This window comes from Emys orbicularis, chromosome 3, assembly GCF_028017835.1.
Source record: "Emys orbicularis isolate rEmyOrb1 chromosome 3, rEmyOrb1.hap1, whole genome shotgun sequence".
In the NCBI taxonomy this organism is placed as follows: domain Eukaryota; kingdom Metazoa; phylum Chordata; order Testudines; family Emydidae; genus Emys; species Emys orbicularis.
The window spans coordinates 100,110,113-100,122,937 of record NC_088685.1 but is presented as its reverse complement, the minus strand read 5'-3'; the positions used below and the strand labels follow the sequence as shown (position 1 = coordinate 100,122,937).

General features: G+C 38.9%; 1 protein-coding gene across 1 annotated transcript in view; it reads left to right on the top strand.

The window, feature by feature from the left end:
* PTPRK (protein tyrosine phosphatase receptor type K) overlaps positions 1 to 10,086 on the top strand; it is a 585,126-nt gene extending 575,040 nt beyond the window's left edge. The window contains exons 28-33 of the mRNA XM_065401786.1: positions 109 to 282; positions 2,101 to 2,232; positions 2,493 to 2,618; positions 4,454 to 4,617; positions 6,044 to 6,179; positions 10,033 to 10,086. Coding sequence (XP_065257858.1) covers positions 109 to 282; positions 2,101 to 2,232; positions 2,493 to 2,618; positions 4,454 to 4,617; positions 6,044 to 6,179; positions 10,033 to 10,086 — 786 coding nt within the window. The remainder of the gene's footprint in view (positions 1 to 108; positions 283 to 2,100; positions 2,233 to 2,492; positions 2,619 to 4,453; positions 4,618 to 6,043; positions 6,180 to 10,032) is intronic.
* The last annotated feature ends 2,739 nt before the right edge of the window (positions 10,087 to 12,825 follow it).

Below are 12,825 nucleotides of genomic sequence, written 5' to 3'. Positions count from 1 at the left end.
GATTTTTCATGTTTCCCACATTGCAACATTTTAAATAAATGAATGAATTTCAAGAACACTGTATATAAGATGCACTATAACATGATATTGATTCCCTCTGCTGTTTAGACCCTGAATTCTGTGACCCCTCGGCTGCAAGCTGAAGATTGCAGCATAGCCTGCTTGCCAAGGAATCATGACAAGAATCGCTTCATGGATATGCTGCCACCTGACAGATGTCTGCCTTTCTTAATTACTATTGATGGGGAGAGCAGCAACTATATCAATGCTGCTCTTATGGATGTAAGAGACTATCTCCTTTGTCTACGTAATGTGCCATGAAAAGCTGTGTAATATGAGAGAGAACTCTTGCTGGTTAAAGAAAGGGTAATTTTTTCTTCCTGTAGTGTTCAGTAAAATGGTCTTAACAAAGAAGGGAGAGGGAAGTCTTGGCAACATTTTTAAAATCCACTAACTTTTGTTGTTCCTTTACAACATTAGATATCTCAGACGTCTCAGTGCTTCTGTGATCCTCTGGAAAGCTGGGAACTCCCCTTTTTAATAGTACACCTCTACCTCGATATAACGTGACCCGATATAACACGAATTCTGATATAACGCGGTAAAGCAGTGCTCTGGGGGGGCGGGGCTGCGCACTCCGGTGGATCAAAGTAAGTTCAGTTTACCCTGGTTTCACCTATAACGCGGTAAGATTTTTTGGCTCCCGAGGACAGCGTTATATCGAGGTAGAGGTGTATTGTATTAAATCTCCAATTTCCATTCCTCCATAGTCACAATATATACCATCTTCAAATCTGTCACTGGTCCAGAAATGAATACTGCTCATCTGAGCTTTGGGCTAACAATTTGTGGGTAGCAATTCCATATTTGTTGGGGGGAAAAGGAAGTCCTGCCAAGCCACCCTATCCCTTTCCATCTCAGCACCCATGCCCCCAAATGTGATCTGATGTAACAGTCCCACAATAGCTGGTATCCCTTGTGTTGTGTCTCCTCCTTCTGCTACTTGCAACCCATGTGTTGCCGGGACACCAGGAGCTGGAGGCTGCAGGGAGTAGATCCGAACACCCTGTTCTCAGCCTCCAGGAGGTTAGTCCCATTGAAGCCTTAGTTTGCACTGCTTTGTGCCTCCTCTCTGCTGCCAGCAGTCTATGTGCTACAGGGCCAGAAGTTCCCCAGTGGCAGCCGCATGGACTGCAGCCATCAGGAGATAGAGCAGCTCCAGTCCTATCAGGAGTATTCCAGTCGCAGTAGGAGGTAGTGCAGCCTGAGTACATCAGTAACTACACAGCTGTGTCCTTACCAGTGGGAATTAGTCCCTAATTACCAGCCTTCTCTGCCTTTAAAAATAACTGCCAGCCCCCCCACCCCCCCGACTATCATTCTTCCCAGATAGCAACGGTGCATGACAGTCACTTGCTGGTCTTCTGTTGACTCCTTCCACTAGTGACAACATTGCAATGCTCACAACCTGAGTCCAACCCCAACCAAGAGATGCAGGGAGGGGATGTAAAATGCCAAAAGACTTCTCCAATAAAACTATTTTAAAAAGTTTTTTTTAAACTTGAAAACTTTTTGATGTCAGCCCAAAGAGCGGTTTATAAAGAAAAGAAAATAGCTTTAAGCTCAGTTAGGGGAGGAAAGGAAATTGTGGTTATCGCACCATCATGGGACTCAAGGTCTAGGTCCAGTTCCTGGCTGAGTCACAGACTTCTTGTGTGAACTTGGTTAAATCAATCTTTCTGTGCCTCAGTATCCCCCTCTGTAAAATGGGGCTAATACATCTCTACTTTGTCTCCCAAGTATTCTAAGATAATCTGAAACCATGATGAATGCATGTAATATAAGCACCAGTTCAGCAAAATATGCAACAATGGGCTCAACTTTTAAGTGATTAATTTAAAGGGGATTTATGCATATGTGATCTGTTTTTTTTTTCCACTTTAAGATATCTGATTGTCTGAATAGTTGTTTTGGTTAAAATTGCTAGATTTTATTCCACTACATTGTTTTAGTTATGTTGCCAAGAGGCCCAGACTTTGCATAATCGTTATTCAGTGCTTTCTTTACTAATATTCCCCTACTCACTCCTTTTCTTTACAGAGCTACAGGCAACCAGCTGCTTTCATTGTCACACAACATCCTTTGCCAAACACTGTGAAAGATTTCTGGAGATTAGTGTATGACTATGGCTGTACCTCTCTTGTAATGTTAAATGAAGTTGATTTAGCACAGGTTAGTGTTTGTGTATGGGGGGTTTGTGAACAAATTAATGCATCAAGGTGGTTACGCTTTGTAATAGGGTGAATGTAATTACAGTGCAGTTTCATTGCAATTACAGTGTAATTACCCTGTGGCTTTGCTTTTCAATAACTAACTAGTATTAATTAACATATCTATTACTGTACTATAAAGTGTGTTACAATAATAATGAAATACTACAATATTCATGATGCAACTTAAATTTTAATTATACCCATTTTATTCTTGTTCAGGGCTGTCCACAGTATTGGCCTGAAGAAGGAATGCTGAGATATGGTCCTATTCAAGTGGAATGCATGTCTTGTTCAATGGATTGTGATGTAATAAACAGAATTTTCAGGATATGCAATCTAACAAGAGTAAGTATCATCATAATGATAACCGCTAACTGGGCTATTGTGGATTTGAGTATTACATAATACTAAATATACAATATTAATTCTCTTCAGACATTAAGCAGAACAGAATTAAACATTCAGTTCCTAAGATTTAACTATTTTTCTACAGCGGCCTATAATGGACACAAGCAGTATTTCATTTTATAACTGTCATATGAAATTGCATGTAAGCATATCCGAAGGACACTTGTGGTTATGTAATTAACACCTCGTGGGCCTTGTGGTGCAAGAACCACAAAACAAAGCAGAAGCATTATGACATTCTACTAAATATGTGTGAAAAGACTTAAAGTTATTCCGGTTTTGGAGGTTCTTGAGACACTGTGCCCTGACCTACATTTACTAACATGTTCTCTCCACCTCCAGTAATGGTGCAAGTCTTGATGCACTTTGCATCTTTTATCCATTACTGTCTCTGTCTTCTTTAATGTTGTCCTGCATTCTTTCAACACTCTCTCAAACCCTGCGTACCAGCCACTACCTTCTCCTTCAGATCTCCACTAGAAACTCATTTCTACTATGTTGCCTGCATGCAATGAGTTAAAGAAAAATTTGTGAGAACCAGTAGGTTAAGCTATTGTAACCATCCCCCACTTTATTACCCTCACTTGTTACATCTCATATTTAGAGATCAAGTTCGGACAACGTCTGTGAAGTACATAGCATATTTCTAATTTAACTCATAAATGATTATGATAATGGATATGGGGAAACGAAAGGGTGTTGCAAAGGCTCTTCTGTCAGGTTTTGATTTCCCAAGCTATTTTTCATAGATGGTTCAGAACTGGGTCATGTTTTATCCATACTCTATGCTTTAGTTGAAAGGAGTATTAAGCAAAATGTTTTCATCTCTCTTTTTAATTCTCCTTGTTGTGTCTGGGAAATTCAATACAGTGTAGAGATATTAATACATTTAATGATTATGTTGTAGTCCTTTTTTGTTTCTTATATTTTGTAGTTTCCTTGTTCCTGTCTCTTTCACTTGTTCCATCTCTTATTTTCATTCTCTCCATTTCTTTTGGCTTTTAATTTTTTGTTTCCTCTGTTTCTCTCCATTCTCCCTTTCCTGTGAACCTTTCTTTCTCTCTGCACCATCTCTTCCCCCCCCACGACCCCACATCTCTTTCCATCTTTGCCTGCCCCCGCTACATGAAACCAGAGTGAGTTATTTATTCTTTAGGGCAGCCAGGTACAGGAAACCTTTTTTGAAACATTCTAAGCCACCCCAAAACACTCTGTGTCTGAAACTCAGTTTAGGAAAGGCTCAGAGATCTGTCATCAGGATATGATGGGCTGGCAAAAGGAGCAGACTCCATTCAAGCAAAAAACATATTTGTACACCACCATCATTTGTTGTTGTTTTATAACTGGAAATACTTTGTCAGGATAAGTGCTCCTACAGAGCCACTGCATTTCTGTAAGGTCTACAGATTCAACAACGGGGTTTTTTATTGCTTATGTAGAGGTAGAATTTTTTTTTTAAAAAACTAGCTATTTAGAATCCAGAGAAATATCCCTGTTAGTTTATTTAGGAGTGGTTAAATTAGTGGCCCTATAAACTTTGATGTCCTAATTGCAACTACTCCAGAACATTTTCTTCTTAAACTTGTTCCATTGTGCCCTACTTCTGTAATTTCTTTATGCTATCTCTTTGTATGTATGCTCAGCACATACATGTAATGGAATTTGTGTGCAATATATACTCTGATTTAGTTTCACATTGTTTTATCTGTTTAGTTTTCATAAACTGATTATAAATGTGCCATGTTAATGTAAAGTGGTTTGGCTTCCATCAGCCACAGGAAGGCTATCTGATGGTGCAGCAATTCCAGTATTTGGGATGGACTTCTCACAGAGACATTCCAGGCTCCAAGAGATCATTTTTGAAGTTAATTCTTCAAGTTGAAAAATGGCAAGAGGAATGTGAAGAAGGGGAAGGCCGAACTATCATTCACTGTCTGTGAGTAATTTTGTTGTGGCCGACTGGGTATGTGGCAGCATCTCGGACTGTTTAGCATCCAATTCATTATTTTAAGTTCAATCCAGTGCCCCTGTTAATACATTCTATTGCATGTGTCCTATTTTGTTTTCTTTAATTTTGGCCCTGGTACTTGTCACCCACTTCGGACTGGGGCCTACATACTGTGGAGATGAGCACAATAGAAGTGGCCGGCTGGACAGATATGTGTTCTCTTTTGCTGGGGTTTTCTGGAATCCCAATTTTCTCCTTTTACACCTACTGGCAGTGTTTTCCAGGTGGCTATAAATGAGGGTCCACAAGTGACTTCTGATCCAATACTATTATACTATTGAGTAATCCAACAGGATGCTTCTTTGTACTAAGTGGCAAGAGATTACATATAATGAAGCTTTTCATTATATGTTATGCATATTTTGAATAGTGCTCTTCCAACAAGTTTATACATCACAGCTATTTTGTGTCATTCTGGACCAAGAATATGCATACCTGAAATCAGAGACATTTTTGTTACATCTATAGTAGTGCTAGTGAAAAATAATTAATGTACAGCATGTAGGCAGTACCTGCTTTTCTAGCACTGTCATTTAAAAAGAAGAGAGAAGAAAAAAACCCACTGACTCCCACCATATGTGTAACCAATTAAATGTCATCTTTAAAAGAGAGCTATTTTTAGGAAAAGGGGGAAAAGCGGTATATTTTATATTTTTTTACATTCCCTGAATGAAAAGTGACCGATCTGTTTTCTACCATATTTCAACTTAAAGCTTCAATTTTAGCAGTTGAATAAACTGCCCTCAAAAGGAGGTTTATAATTAAGTGTTCACAGATCTCTTTTGACTCTCAACTACAGCAAAATTCCAGAACGCCCATATGGTGTCCACAGACTCATATAGTTTGTTTACGTAATTTAAATGTATATTCAAGAAAAAAACACCTATCCTCGTTTCCAGGAACTTTTGGAAATAATATCAAAAAGTTACAAAAAAGATTAGCAGCATCTCTAAAAATCAAATCAACAGAACACTCCAGTAATATTCTGCCACTATTCTTATAGCTTGTGATGATTTAAAACAGTTCCCTCCAGAAACAAATGGAAAATGTTGCAGTTTATATTCATAACACTTGCTTTTAATTTCTCCTGCCCACTTAAGTTATGTTATAGCATAGCTAGGCTGCATAATGAGCTATATAGCACACCACAATTGATTCAAAACAGTATCAAGAGTGGCAGTGATGTCAGATGTTTCAAACCACATCACCTAGAGCTATGAGGGGATTGATAAAGGTCTGTCTCATCTAATGGGTCCCCCATCTTGTATTTTTACAAAATTAAAGGTGAGATATATGTGACAGGTATATTTGTACGTAACAGATGTATTAACTCTGTTGTTTTGCTTACATTCAGGAATGGTGGTGGTCGGAGTGGAATGTTTTGTGCTATAGGCATAGTTGTTGAAATGGTCAAAAGACAAAATGTGGTTGATGTTTTCCACGCAGTAAAGACGTTACGGAATAGTAAGCCAAACATGGTAGAAACCCCGGTAAGTTACAGCACATTGATTGGAATTCAGACAGCCAGTTAGCAAGAAGGATAATATACAGTGTGTATTGATATGGCTCACTTGGGAACACTCTCACCTGGGATGCAGGTTGTTCATCATTTCAGTGGTGTGACCAAAAGTACTAGATCATGAATCTTGTGCTCAAAAAACATAGTAATCCATCTACTAGAGCTAGGAGACCTGCAGGTATCACCCTAGTATAATTCTAACAGTGAATGTAATATTCTGAGCGGGTGTACTGTTGTGAATTGTTACATCCTGAGTTGGAAACCTATTGCACATAGAAGGACTACACATTGGATAGCATGGTATTGTGTGTTTTGGTAGGTCATTTCTCTCCTACCATATCGTCTGCTTTTCAAGGAAAATTTACAGAACAGTTAGGCCTTTTCTACACTACGGGGGGGGAGTTGGACCTGAGTTACGCAACTTCAGCTACGTGAATAATGTTGCTGAAGTCGACGTACTTAGATCTACTTACCACGGGGTCCACTACGCGGGGTTGACTACGCTATGTCAACAGGAGACGCTCTCCTGTCGACTCCCCTTGCGCTTCTCGTTCAGGTGGAGTACAGGAGTTTATGGGAGAGTGATCTGCGGTCAATTTAGCGGGTCTTCACTAGACCTGCTAAATCAGCCGCTGATGCATCTATCGCTGTGCCTCGATCCCCTGGTAAGTGTAGACAATCCCTTAGGGGGGTACACTATAATCTCTCAAGATCAACCTATGTTCTTAAAGTAACACTATAGCCTATTTTGCTCAGACAAACTATCTTAAAAGTTTACAAGCCAAGACAGTTCTTCTTAAGAGGAATAAACTGTGAAGTGGAAATATATTATATTTTGTAATTGCAATTGCTATTTCTGGGCCTTTGTGGTAATTTGTAACACTGCTTTCTGACAGAGCCAAAATGACACAGGAAAACTTTAATCTTAAAACATTTCTTTTAATAGATTAGGTTTTTTTATTGTAAACTTGCTTTAACAAACTATAACTCTAAAGAAAATGTTTTTTTTTAAATGTTAAATGCCTGATTTTGAAATGCAGTCTCTCGTTTTCTAGATGCAGCTTTACTCTTTTCTCTCCCTCCCCCCCCCCCCCCCCCCCCCCCCACACACACACACACACACACACACTTCCCACACTGGGTAATTTACCTGTTCATGTTCCACTCCTGCCTCCAAAATTGCAGACTGAGTGAAGGTCCTTTAGAAAAAATGAATCCTTAAACATTAAAGATTGTTCTTGTCATGGTTAAGTATGAAAGCAGGTTGGAGAATGGCTTGGAATTTTTGCCATTTGACTCTCTTGCTGACAGCAGTCAGTGTTGCAAATACCCAGACTCTTCAGACAGATGGTTGCCTCTAGCACTGAGCTCATATATGCCAATTGAAATTAAAAATGTTCATGGTTTATATACAGTGAAAATTGCTTCTGACCCTTCGAACTTACATATTGAACAAAATGGGTGTAGTTTGCCTTTCCTCATACATCCTTTTTTCCAGGTGTCAGAATTTACTAGGCTTCAGGTGTACGTGATACGATTTCCCTAATTATTGTTTGTTGCTGTCTGGAGTGGCTCACAACTGTGAGTGCCTACCTGAGGGCAGACTGTCAGAAAACAGAGCAGATACCCCAAGCTGATGGTGTGTTCTATAATTAGATTTCATCAAGCCAGTAACAAATGTGAACTTCTGGTTTACTATACCAGTTTTACCATGGAGTCACAGACAGTCCCATTAGACTCTCCAGCCTATCTTGCCACCCAGACAAACAGAACTTTGTGATAATGGTCACTCAAACCAAAAATCACACCACATCAGGTTTCTCCCAGTCCAAAGAGAGCAGTCACTTACCCCAGATCATTTGGTACTCCAGATCTTACACAAAAGACAATGCTGACAGCTAAATCTATAGTAAACTAACTAAAGATTTTTTAGCTGAGAAAAAAGAATGAGCGTTATTGAGAGGTTAAAGGAGGTACAATATATGTACAGGTGAATCACAGTTTGTAATTCCAAATGGTGGCAATGATGTAATAAACTACCAGTTTCCCAAAAGTCTTTCAGGGCTACCCAGAATAACTCTGGGGATCTGCACTATGCATCTGGTATACTTCCCTGAAAGAGTCCAAAGGATCTTTCTTTGCATTCATTCTTATAGCTTCTTCTCACAGAACACAAGCTAACAGAGTCTCTACCCACGTGACGCTGAGTGAGGAATGCACTTTGAGTCTCTGACCTCAGGTCATCACACACAATGGCCATTTGCTTTGGAACTAGCATCTTTTCTCATAAAGTCCTTCATTAGCATTCCACAAAACTTCTTTGATGTCTGATGAGTTATTTAGTTGCAGGCGTATTTACAATGTAAATGTTTGCTATTACACTATGACAGGACACAGATAAGTAAAAACAATGCATGTAACATCCCATTAGTTTTATGAAGTTTAAACACCAAATACACTCTTCTACAGTTAACAGTGTACTTTGATCTATACTAATACACACGTGAATTCACATGAGTACACTCTAGCATGACCTGGTCTGCCAGCGTCATAGTTGCTTCCATCTGCCAGTACCAAGTGGATTAAATGATAGCTAGAATGTTAACAGCTGTAAGAGGGAGGTTACTGAACGTATCTGGCCTACCTGTGGCCATCTTGCTAAAAGTACTATAGAGTCTATCCAGCACACTTTTGAGATGTAGTGCACAAAACTGGTGCACAGATTCCAGTTCATTGTTGAGAGTGAAAGCAGGTCAGATCACATGGAAAATTACTTGCTGAACTTAAGTGCTACTATAAAGAGAGTCCAATGTATATTGCGTACAATTCTGGTAAATTATCTGAAAACTTCTCTTTATTTTTTTAAAAGCCCCAAATCCATTGTAGTTTTAATCTGCAGTTACTGAATTTCTGTAGGTGTGTTTCTCTGTGGTGTGTATTGTGTGGGCTTTTATTCAGAGCTCTTGAACGACAGCAGCAGCAGCTGTTGAGTCGTTAGTAAAAAACAAACCAGGAAAACCAATGTAGCATTGTCATCTGCCCTACATTCAACAAGATCATCAGATAACAAAAGTAAGCAGCACAATAAAACCTTTTTAGATATCCCACCACTTCCTGCTAGTGGATTTTGCAACCTAAAGTAAATCATGAGACCAGGCTCGTTTCATTTAGCTTTAAAAGCTGGTAGAATTTAATCAACTTCTCTCTCTCTCTCTCTCTCTCTCTCTCTTTTCCCCCCCCCCTCAAATATTGACATTGAACAGCAACCTTGTTTAAAAATAAATATCAGTTTTCCTGGCTGCACTTGCTGATCTCCTCACTTAAATGCACCTTCTGATCTATTTGACATTACATTATTTATCACAATTTCTAACACTGTCTTGAGGCCTAATGCAGTTCAGTATCATAGCTCATTATTTCCTTGAATGATATTAAGATGCTATTGCTAGTTTACTGCTAAATACCATTTGACTTAGAAGAAGCAGCTGTCAGTTGTACAGGGACTGAAGTAGTTCACTAGAGAAACACTTTGTTAGAAAATGAAAACTACGAGTTTTATAACTAACTCAGAAGCGGAACAAATCACAGGGAAGCAAAGAGTTTATTGCCATGTGTGGCCAGTTCTTCCCTTCCACTGTGGTGGTTAGGCTGAGATTTGAAATCAGAGCTGACATCAGACATCTAATAATTTAAAAGAAAAATCATGTGAGAATGCTAGTATGGACTAAAATGGCACAGCAGTAGGCAGAGAATATAGTTGCTCATAGATATCCCTGCCCTTTAATATATTAGACAGTTTCTTTAATTTTCTCTCTCTTTTTCAGGAGCAATATCGTTTCTGCTATGATGTCGCTTTGGAGTACCTTGAATCATCTTAGTTGGAATGGATGTGACAAAGTGAACCAAGTATATGAAGCTCAGTAAACTGTTTTGACAACAGTTGTTCAACCTGTGAAGAGAGATTTTAGTGAGGGGGACTTTTAAAATTTAAATGCAAAAGTATTTTTCTTATGAAGTTGTGGATCTTAATAAAAGAACTCAGTCTGTTTCTATGCCTGTATACAGTATCAACATTTAATGTCACATAAATAAATTTAATGAAATCCAGAGTCAGAAGAAATTTGCTCAAATTAGGACTTTTCAGTGTTTGTATATACAGCCGTCTCTCAAATACAGTAGAGCCACCATCTGTTGCATGTATCAATATTTCCTATATGGTATTATTTTTCCTTTTCCTTTTTCTTTTGATAAATTGTTAAAGTAAAACAAAACTGTGCAGATTGATAGTAAAATTCATTCTTTATACGTTTCAAGTGTTGCAACTCTATATAACTGGCTTATTTTGTTTTAATGTGCAATGATGGCTGGATCACATAAAGTTCTTTATAGAGAAACTTCAACATAAGCCAAAGACTCAAGTGTAAATATGTCTATATGGAGAAAGCACATTGTATTTATTGTTTACTTGCATTCCTTTTTTGATGGCTGAAAAAACAATCATTTTTCTTGAAGAAAGCTTTTTTTGCTGAAATCAAGTGTAAACGATTTTTGTAGTTTATTTTTTGTATGTTGTAGTGTAAGTAGAAGACATACTTTTTATGCATAGATGAGGAAACATTGGTATAGTGATTTTGTTGTGTACATGCTTGTGAATTAAATCCATGTAAACAACTCGGTTATAGAAGGTCTTTAACTACAGGACCAAAATCAAAACATTTTGCTGAAAATGTATAGTTTTTCACAGTTGCATTAGTTAAATATTGATCGAAGGAATATATAAGGAAACCGCACACATTAAAATGGCCTTGCTTATGACTTGCACAATGTTGGAAGTAGTTTCTAAGCACCGTTACAATTTATGGGGAACAAATTATTCAACAATGCTTGAAGCACAGGTCAAGAGAAGAGGACAACATGTATCTTTTCAGAGTAAGAAGTGTTTATTTAGCAAATTGTAAAATTAAATGATGTTTATTTTGATGTTTACAGTCATGTAAGCTTTGGCCTCTGACAAAGCAAAATTTGAATAAATCAATGCCAGATTCTGGTTATGGTCTTGGTGTACAAAACAGCCATGTGTTTTTACTTAGTTCTTCATCCACAGTTAACAAATCTTGACATATTTTGCTAGCTAATATCATTCCAGTCTCCTGTTGTTTTTGGAATTGACAGAAAATGACAAGGTGCTTATAAATACTAATGTAAAGTAAGAGTGAATTAAACAACTTTTATAAAAAGATGTTGATTCCATATTATTGCTTATTTTGATAACATTTCATTTATTATCATTACTAAGAAATTGTTACGTTGCTGGAGTAGTGCAATGTCAGTGGATTCCAACAGATGTCCATATTTGCTTAAAGGAAGAAAGACACAGGGCATGCTCCCTCACCCTGGATTTATTTTAGCAAGCAGTCCCCACACACTCTTACGTAAGCCCATCACAGTGTACTTTATTTACAAGGTTGTATACAGCTTCAGGTCTCATCACCATACAGCTTTTCCGGAGTTTCATTGTACCCCCTAGGCACAGGGTGAGAACGTGGGAGGAGAGTTCTCACCTCTCTTAGATCTGGGGCTGCTTTGTCCTTCCAGCCCCTCCCCCTTCCTGTGTCTCCCACTTAACCATCCCCAGTTAGTGAGCTGAATCGCCTTGTTAACTGGTTAATCACCCAGCTCTAATCAATTATCTCCCAATTTGGGGACACTTACAAAGTGCAGAGTAGTGATCCAGCTCTAGGCTATTCCCACTCTCACACTCCGCCTACTGCGTTTTTGTTTGTTTCTTACCAGGGCCTTTTCTCTCCTCCCCTAGGCTCTGCCTTTCCTCTGGGGGCTGGCATCCCATCCCATGAGCAGTTTCTTTAAGATAACAGGAGTACTTGTGGCACCTTAGAGACTGCCACAAGTACTCCTGTTATTTTTGCGGATACAGACTAACACGGCTGCTACTCTGAAACCTTTCTTTAAGATGACTTTCTAAAATCACTGTAGGAGACTTCTCTATCTTCCACCCACAAAAGGTACATTCCGATGGAGGGGGTATCCACCACATCTCAGTTTTTGCATTTCTGTCTTCACATCATGGGCAATCTTTTGCAGCATCAGACTTCTCCCCTGCATTTGAAGTCTCCCCATCTACTATATTGTCCAGGTTACCCTGGATTGCAATACACTGTTGCTCTTGCTCTGGGTCTTTCAAGCCCTCAACCTTTTTGCCTTTCTCTCCCTCCTTTGTCCTTCCTTCCAGCCTTCCCTTTTCTGTCTCCCCTTTTAGCTGTCCCCAGGTGATGAGCTGAATCCCCTGGTTAACTTGTTAATCACCCAGTCCTACTCAATCATCTCCCAGTTTGGCCCATGTGAGGGTGCTTACAAACCACTTAATAGATTTTTTAAAAAATTTAAAGACTTTCCACCACAGTACATCCCATCCCATCCATCTGCTGTAGATCTCTCAACATGCAAGCACCTGCCCATAAAAATCCTGGAAAAACAGACAAGCTTTGCAGAAGATCACCAAATCTGAACTCTTGATGACCAAAGGGGAGGCCATATAATGTTTTGTGGGGCAAAAGCTGTGCCTGACTGAGAACCATATTTGTCACTTGCTGAACTGG